This window comes from Oncorhynchus mykiss, chromosome 18, assembly GCF_013265735.2.
Source record: "Oncorhynchus mykiss isolate Arlee chromosome 18, USDA_OmykA_1.1, whole genome shotgun sequence".
Lineage (NCBI taxonomy): Eukaryota > Metazoa > Chordata > Actinopteri > Salmoniformes > Salmonidae > Oncorhynchus > Oncorhynchus mykiss.
Window position 1 is genome coordinate 65,842,774 of NC_048582.1, and position 9,205 is coordinate 65,851,978.

At 42.5% G+C, this 9,205-nt stretch overlaps 1 protein-coding gene across 1 annotated transcript; it reads left to right on the plus strand.

The window, feature by feature from the left end:
• Window positions 1–1,526: 1,526 nt before the first annotated feature.
• On the plus strand, window positions 1,527–8,166 carry LOC118941006 (uncharacterized protein DDB_G0271670-like; the record flags this gene model as incomplete). Its single annotated transcript, XM_036951079.1, has 3 exons — window positions 1,527–1,576; window positions 7,397–7,587; window positions 7,658–8,166. Coding segments are annotated over exons 1-3 (750 nt in total), but the record flags the coding sequence as incomplete, so codon positions are not given.
• Window positions 8,167–9,205: the final 1,039 nt, after the last annotated feature.

The following is a 9,205-nucleotide window of genomic DNA, read 5'->3' on the forward strand; positions in this document are numbered from 1 at the left end:
CCAGTGTGTCTGTCTGCCAGGGTCATACATAGTGTTTGTTGTCCTGTCATTTGTCAAACAGAAACTTGCCGATGCTATCGGCTACTGTCAAACATAACAGGAAAAGTCATCACAATGTCAGGGCAACATTGAGATAATGTTCTCTTCATCACCAGGAGGCGAACTGAGCAGCAATCCAGCTCCCTCTGGGCCTTCTGAGGCCAGAGGGCCCAAAAGACACCCAAATGGCACCTTATTCCCTACATAGTGCACTACTTTTGACCAGAGCCCTATGGATCTTGGTCAAAAGTAGTGCACTAGGGAATAGGGTGTCATTTGAGACGCAGAAAGAGATTCTCCAATAGAGTCCCGAGGCGACTGTCACAGAGAGCAGTGAGTGGTTATCTCAGAAACCATCCATCAACCAGTCCGTCCGTCCGACCTCTCTGTAAAATAAAGACTTGGAGCTGGAGTGTAGAGGATATGAGTCAGGCTTAAGGACAGGCTGCGCCTATTCTGTCCGACGAGATCCTCATCAAAATTTTATAAACCCAATTCAAAAACACGCACTATTTCAAGGAGAGCTGTGGAGATGGAATTGAAGTCACTGGAACACTCACGAGAGTGGGTTGAGACAGAGTGGGTTGAGACAGATTTGAAGGAACGTTACTGAAAATCGAATAGTCTGTTGCGCTGTTAAAACAATGTTGTTTTGCTAAGGTGTGAGGGTGGATCTGACAGAATTCTGTCTTTGTGTAATAATACCTGGCAGGCAGAGTAAATGTTCTGCCTCCAAACCAACCCTCAAGTAAGATCCTCTAGAGATCCAGGCTGTCTTTTCAACAAGATGTATTTTACGACACTGAGAACCGGAGGATAGCTCTGACAAAGAAAAATAAATAGACATAATAACATGTTTTTTTTCTGTCCCAAATGGCACCCTATTGCCTATATAGTGCACTACTTTTGACCAGAGCCCTATGGGTTTCCTTATGGGTCCTGGTCAAAAGTAGTGCACTATAAAGGGAATAGGGCGCCATCCGTGGTGCAAGCCTTTCATTTCCTAATGGGTCTCGCTGACAGACAGCTGCAGGTGAAACAGGAAGTACTGTCAGAGCATGAGGTGATGTTTTGTGTCTGCATTCTGACCTTGGCTAGCTGAGCAAACAGCCCACTGGCAAGAGGACAACTAGGTCAATCTCACCGTTAAAGCTGGAATCTTTAACGGTGATAGAGGAAGTTCCACTTCCAATTGCAAAGAAGTTACTGCAAACAACAAACACCGTTTTTTTTCCTCGAGAACATCATTGCACGCTAAGACTGGCCCCAATTAGTCGACTGGTCGATTGTTTGGTTGATGGGCTATTGGTCGACAGAGATTTTTTTTTTTTGTTGACCAGCAGCAAAAAAACAATTCTGTCTTATTCCTGCACATCTCAGTGAAGTTCTACCATTCTCATTATCGGGAGTGGACACGTTGTTTGTAGAGCGCACAACCTATGCTACAGTAGTGAGAAACTAGTTTTGGTTTATTTCATTCCATTTTAATGAGTTTAGTCAATTTGGTCATTGTCTTTTGTTTCCAGTGCTCCTGTCAGTATTGAGTACGGACGAGTACCTGCTTCTAGTACCTGCTTCTAGTACCTGCTTCTAGTACCTGCTTCTAGTACCTGCTACGCATAGAAGTAGGCTTAGAGGCTACCTGGCCTGAGCGCAAATGTAGGCCTATAAATGTGCCCATTTGGGGATCTGATAGTATTACTGATTGCCTTAGTGCACCACCGCCAATGAGCTGGGGAGCTTCTAAAAGTAACGTTTTCTTCACCTCAAGACAGCAAGGCAAACAAAGTCTCTTTTTACAGTTCCTCAATGTATTTGAAAAATCTTTCCAGTTCTTTCGATAACCACTCAGCTGTGAAAGGGAATAATGTCAGGCTCCATTGAAACAGTGATAAAATAGACCTACCCGATTACTTCTTATCCCTTGATCAAATAGTCTACAGCTGTGTCTGTCTGTCCAGAGCTCACTGGCCCAGAATAATTGATACAATGTTGCAAGTTTGCTATCATGAGCTTCTGGCCTCTGGCCTTGACCCAAGTTAATATTTGATACAATGTTTCAAGTTCGTTGCAGACTGGCCATGTGTAGCCAAAGTGATTTATAGAATATTTATTTTTATCGGGATATTTTCTACCTTCTATCTTCTGCTGCAATGTTTTTATTTGTTGGCTTTATGTAGGCTATTATTACATATTTGGAAATGACAATAGATGTAACTTTTCTTTAGGTTTGTATCATTTTCATTTAGATTTGGATAGAATTGTAATCAAACAACATCGACAATGATTTTGAGATACAAAAACCGTTATTATGTATCAATTAAATTGTTCCACGAAAATGTGCATATGAAAACCATAACTGGCACGCAGATCGGTAGAAATTGTAAGATAAATTGACATTCCACGTGAGAAAGTTTATCGACTCCTCGTGAAGCTTAATACCAGCAACTTCAGGAGTGTAAAAGGCAGAATCTGTGAAAGCCAGCAGGACAGGGAGGAGGATGGTCGGGTCAGGTTATCTAGATGTCTGGCTTCCGCTTGAGTCATTTGCGTCTTATTTCATCAAACAGTGCGCTTAAAGCATCAGAGAAGCTCAATGCATATAGTTGATTTGATTAAAACACATAGGGTGTGTCTATATATGGAAAAATACAGTGACCAAGATGTTTTTTTTAGTCGGGACACAGCCCTATTGCAGGCGAGATAGAATAGCACAATCTGTACTGCAAAATGGTTTATCTTGATGCATGACGCTCCTCAGCAACAACAACAATAAGATCGGCGAAGGGGGTGAACAGTGGCGCTGTTTCCCCCTACTGCGGATTACATCTTTAAGTCCGGAGGGTGTGTTACGGATGATCTAAGCCATGCACCCAGAAAAACACACATGGAAATACACACACACATACACACACACACACACAAACATGTGCACACACACACACACACACACACACACACACACACACACACACACACACACAAACATGCGCATACACACACACACACACACACACACACACACACACACACACACACACACACACACACACAGAGAACCATGTCTTGAAAAGAAGCCTGTCAAATGAAAGTTAAAAGACAGCTAAGGAATGAACCAACCCTACATTCCTACTCCACAGATCTACTCCACAGCCCTACTCTATATTTCTACCCTACATTCCTACTCCACAGATCTACTCCACAGCCCTACTCTATATTTCTACACTACATTCCTACTCCACAGATCTACTCCACAGATCTACTCCACAGCCCTACTCTATATTTCTACCCTACATTCCTACTCCACAGATCTACTCCACAGTTCTACTCCACAGATCTACTCCACAGCCCTACTCTATATTTCTACCCTACATTCCTACTCCACAGTTCTACTCCACAGTTCTACTCCACAGATCTACTCCACAGATCTACTCCACAGTTCTACTCCACAGTTCTACTCCACAGTTCTACTCCACAGATCTACTCCACAGATCTACTCCACAGTTCTACTCCACAGTTCTACTTCTCAGATCTACTCCACAGATCTACTCCACAGTTCTACTCCACAGTTCTACTCCACAGTTCTACTCCACAGATCTACTCCACAGATCTACTCCACAGTTCTACTCCACAGCCCTACTCTATATTTCTACTCTACATTCCTACTCCACAGTTCTACTCCACAGCCCTGCTCTATATTTCTACCCTACATTCCTACTCCACAGATCTACTCCACAGTTCTACTCCACAGATCTACTCCACAGCCCTACTCTATATTTTTACCCTACATTCCTACTCCACAGATCTACTCCACAGTTCTACTCCACAGATCTACTCCACAGATCTACTCCACAGTTCTACTCCACAGTTCTACTCCACAGATCTACTCCACAGTTCTACTCCACAGCCCTACTCTATATTTCTACTCTACATTCCTACTCCACAGTTCTACTCCACAGCCCTACTCTATATTTCTACTCTACATTCCTACTCCACAGTTCTACTCCACAGTTATACTCTACAGTCCTACTCTACAGTCCTACTCTACAGCCCTACTCTACAGTCCAACTCCACAGTCCTACTCTACAGTCCTACTCCACAGTCCTACTCTACAGTCCTACTCTACAGTCCTACTCCACAGTCCTACTCTACAGCCCTACTCCGCAGTCCTACTCCACAGTCCCTCCACATATCACACCAGGACCCAGCTGAACCAGGCAGGATCCAAAAACCAACCCCAGCAACACTACGCTAAGCAGATCAGAGGAAATCAACTCTGTAAGCTACTTACTACACAGCAGCTCAATAATCCACCCAAAAGTGACACTGACACATTGGCTTCATCTGAAATGTCATCATATTCCCTATACAGTGCAGTACTTATGGGCCCATTAAACCTTATGTGCTCTATCTCCGTGCCGACTAGGTGAAAAACATGTCGATGTGCCCTTGAGCTCTAATTGCTCCTGTAAGTCGCTCTGGATAAGACTCTGAATAATGAATAAGAGTATCTGCTAAATTACTAAAATGTTAAAAAAAACAAAAAAACATTATAAACGTTATAAAAGTTAGTACATTATATAGGGAATAGGGTCCCATTTTGGACCCATCCATTTTCTCTGTCTCTCGGGAGTCAGGCTCCATCCTAATAACTACACCTTCCTGGCAGCCTATCAGGAGCGAGGAATAACATGTCTGCACCACTTTGTCGAGGGGATTAACGAAGACAGGCATTTGCTTAGTCCATCTTGTGGTAAAGCCTCTTCTAAATATTTCAGTTTTCAGGTAAGACCAAAGTGCTGTGTTGAAGTAACAATGTTTATTTGCAACAACAGGGGGAAGGCAAACCACAGGTAAAGACAAGCAGGGGTCGGTAATCCAGAGCAGTGGGGCCAAGGTACAGGACGGCAGGCAGGCCCAAGGTCAGGTCAGGCAGAGGTCGATAATCCAGAGCAGTGGGGCCAAGGTACAGGATGGCAGGCAGACCCAAGGTACAGGACAGGCAGAGGTCGGTAATCCAGAGCAGTGGGACCAAGGTACAGGACGACAGGCAGACCCAAGGTCAGGTCAGGCAGAGGTCGGTAATCCAGAGCAGTGGGGCCAAGGTACAGGACGGCAGGCAGGCCCAGAGTCACGACAGGCAGAGGTCGGTAATCCAGAGCAGTGGGGCCAAGGTACAGGACGGCAGGCAGGCCCAAGGTCAGGCAGAGGTCAAGGGTCAAAACCAGGAGGACAAGAAAAAGAGAGACTGGGGAAAAGCCGGAGCTGAGACAAAACGTCGGTTGACTTGAACAAACAAGATGAACTGGCAACAGACAAACAGAAAACCCAGGTATAAGTACCCAGGGGATAATGGGCGACACCTGGTGGGGGGTGGAGAGTGACAAAATATGACTTCCTTTGGCTACCATTTCACTGTGAGAACAAGATGATGTAATACTAATAAGTAATGCAGCAGCGTTACAGTAGAGTAGAGGATGAACTCCTGCCCACCCAGAAGAACTGTTCCTTTCCACCAGCTCAGCAACACTCACACACTCTGCTCTCCTTCTAGTCCTTGTGTTGACTGGTCAAAAAGGTACAGACATACTGTATCTAATGTGACGTCATGCTAAAATCAACAGCGTTGGCTGTCAGCTTCTCTGAGCCGCGTTATTCCTTTTGATGTTAACACGGATGGCCGTGACTGTTAGGAGACATCAAATATATTCAAGTCAAAACAGAGACGGAAAAAAAAAACCTCTAAGATGTTACTCATGACTTAGTCATAGTGATGTGTGTGTATGTTGGACATGAGCAGACAGACACCACTTATACACACAGCAGCAGCAGTATTACTGTAGTAGTTACTACTAGTAGCAGGAGGAGCAGGAGTAGTACCAGCAGTATTAGCAGTTGTTGTAGTAGTAGTAGTAGTAGTGCTACTAGTAGTAGCAGTAGTAGTAGTAATAGTAAACAGCATTATTAGTAGTAACAGTAGTAGTAGTAATTGTAGTAGTACCAGCGGTAGTAGTATTAGTAGTACTAGAAGTAGCAGTAGTAACAGTAGAAGTAGTAGTATCAGCAGTAGTAGCAGTAGTACTGCCGGCAGTAATAATAGCGGTAGTAGCAGTAGACAGTAGTAGGTAGTAGTAGTATTGGTAATAGTAGTAGTAGTAATAGTAGTAGTAGTAGTAGTAGTATTAGTAGCAGCAGTACAAGTAGTAGTAGCAGCAGTAATAGTTGTAGTAGTAGTACCAGTAGTAGTAATAGTAGTAGCAGCACTAATAATAGTAGTAGCTGTAGCAGAAGTAGTATTAGTAATAGACAGCAGTAGTAGTACACATCAGCAGTAGTAGTAGTAGTAGTAGCAGAAGTAGTAGTAGTAGTAGACAGCAGTAGTAGTACACATCAGCAGTAGTAGTAGTAGTAGTAGCAGAAGTAGTAGTAGTAGTAGACAGCAGTAGTAGTACACATCAGCAGTAGTAGTAGTAGTAGTAGCAGAAGTAGTAGTAGTAGTAGACAGCAGTAGTAGTACATATCAGCAGCAGTAGTAGTAGTAGACAGTAGCAGTAGTAGTGGTAGTAGTAGTACAAGAAGTAGTGGTACCAGCAGTTGTAGTAAAACTAGTAGTACTAGTAGCAGCAATAGTAGTGGTGGTAGTAGTAGTAGTAGTAGTAGACAGTAGCAGTAGTAATAGTAGTGGTAGTAGTAGTGCCAGTAGTAGTAGTAGACAGCAGTAGTAGTAGTAGGCAGCAGTAGTAGTAGTAGTAGTAGTAGTACAAGAAGTAGTGGTACCAGCAGTTGTAGTAAAACTAGTAGTACTAGTAGCAGCAATAGTAGTGGTGGTAGTAGTAGTAGTAGTAGTAGACAGTAGCAGTAGTAATAGTAGTGGTAGTAGTAGTGCCAGTAGTAGTAGTAGACAGCAGTAGTAGTAGTAGGCAGCAGTAGTAGTAGTAGTAGTAGTAGTACCAGTAGTAGTAATAGTAGTAGCAGCACTAATAATAGTAGTAGCTGTAGCAGAAGTAGTATTAGTAATAGACAGCAGTAGTAGTACACATCAGTAGTAGTAGTAGTAGTAGTAGACAGCAGTAGTAGTAAACATCAGCAGCAGTAGTAGTAGTAGACAGTAGCAGTAGTAGTGGTAGTAGTAGTACAAGAAGTAGTGGTACCAGCAGTTGTAGTAAAACTAGTAGTACTAGTAGCAGCAATAGTAGTGGTGGTAGTAGTAGTAGTAGTAGTAGACAGTAGCAGTAGTAACAGTAGTGGTAGTAGTAGTGCCAGTAGTAGTAGTAGACAGCAGTAGTAGTAGTAGGCAGCAGCAGAAGCAGTAATAGTAGTAGTAGGGAGCAGTAGTAGTAGTAAACAGCAGCAGAAGTAGTAATAGTAGTAGTAGTAGCAGTAGTAGTAGTAGTAGCAGTAATAGTAGTAGTAGCAGTAGTATAAGTAGTAGTAGTAGTATTAGAAGTAATAGTAGCAGTAGTAATAGTTGTAGTAGTAGTAGCAGTAGTAGTAGTAGCAGTAGTAGTAGTAGTAACAGTAATAGTAGTAGTAGCAGTAGTATAAGTAGTAGTAGTAGTATTAGAAGTAATAGTAGCAGTAGTAATAGTTGTAGTAGTAGTAGTAGTAGTAGTAGCAGATAGCAGTAGTAGCAGTAATAGTAGTAGTAGCAATAATATAGGTAGTAGTAGTAGTATTAGAAGTAATAGTAGCAGTAGTAGTAGTTGTAGTAGTAGTAGCAACAGTATTAGCAGCAGTAGTACTACTAGCAGTAGCAGTAGCAGTAGCAGTAGTAGCAGTAGTAGTAGTAGTAGCAGTAGTAGGATTAGTAGCAGTAGCAGTAGTAAAAGTATTAGAAGTAGCAGTAGTAGTAGTAGCAGTAGTAATAGTAGTAGTAGTAGCAGTAGTAGCAGCAGTAGTACTACTACTAGTAGTAGTAGCAGCAGTAGCAGCAGTAGTACTACTAATAGTAGTAGTAGCAGCAGTAGCAGCAGTAGTACTACTACTAGTAGTAGTAGCAGCAGTATAACTAGTAGTAGTAGTAGTAGAAGAAGAAGTAGTAGCAGTAGCAGTACTAGTAGTAGTAGCAGCAATGGTAGTAGTAGCAGTAGCAGTATTAGTAGTTGTAGTAGTAGTAGTAGTAGTAGCAGCAGTAGTACTACTACTAGTAGTAGCAGTAGTAGCAGTAGAGGCGATGGTAGTAGTAGTAGAAGTAGAATAATAAGTAGTAGTAGCAGTAGCAGTATTAGTAATAGTAGCAGTAGCAGTAGTAGTAGCAGCAATGGTAGTAGATGTAGCAGTAGCAATAGTAGCAGCAGTGGTAGTAGTAGTATTAGTAGTAGTAGCAATAGCAGTACTGCTGCAGTAGTAGTTGCAGTAGTAGTAGTAGTAGTAGCAGAAGAAGCAGGAGTAATGGTAATAGTAGTGGTTGTAGCAGCAGCAGTAGTACTACTAGTAGTAGTGATAGTAGTAGCAGCTGCAGAAGTAGTTGTAGTAGTAGCAGCAGCAGTAGCAGCAGTAGTACTAGTAATAGTGGTAGTTGCAGTAGCATTAGTAGCAAGAGTAATAGGAGAGGTAGGAGTAGCAGTAGTAGTCATATTAGCAGTAGTAGAAGTAGCAGCAGTAGCAGCACCAGTTGTAGTAGTAGTAGTTGCAGTAGCAGTAGTATCAGTAGTAGCAGCAACAGTATTAGTAGTGTTAGACAGTAGTAGTAGAAGTAGTAGTAGCAGTAGCAGTGGTAGTAGCAGTAGTAGTAGTAGCAGCAGTAGTAGTAGTAGTAATAGACAGCAGTAGTAGCAGTAATAGTAGCAGTAGCAGTAGTTGTAGTAGTAGTAGTAGCAGCAGTAGTACTACTAGTAGTAGCAGTAGCAGTAGTAGCAGTAGTAGTAGTAGCAGTAGCAACTGCAGTAGTAGTAGTAGAAGTAGCAGTAGGAGTAGCAGTAGTAGTACTAGTAGCAGTAGTAGTAGAAGTAGAAGTAGCAGTAGTAGCAGTAGTAGTAGTAGCAGTAGCAATGGTAGTAGTAGTAGAAGTAGCAGTAGCAGCGATGGTAGTAGTAGTAGAAGTAGAAGAAGAAGTAGTAGTAGCAGTAGCAGTATTAGTAATTGTAGTAGTAGCAGCAGTAGTACTACTACTACTATTAGCAGTAGCAGTAGCAGTAGTACCAGTAGTAGTAGCAGCAATGGTAGT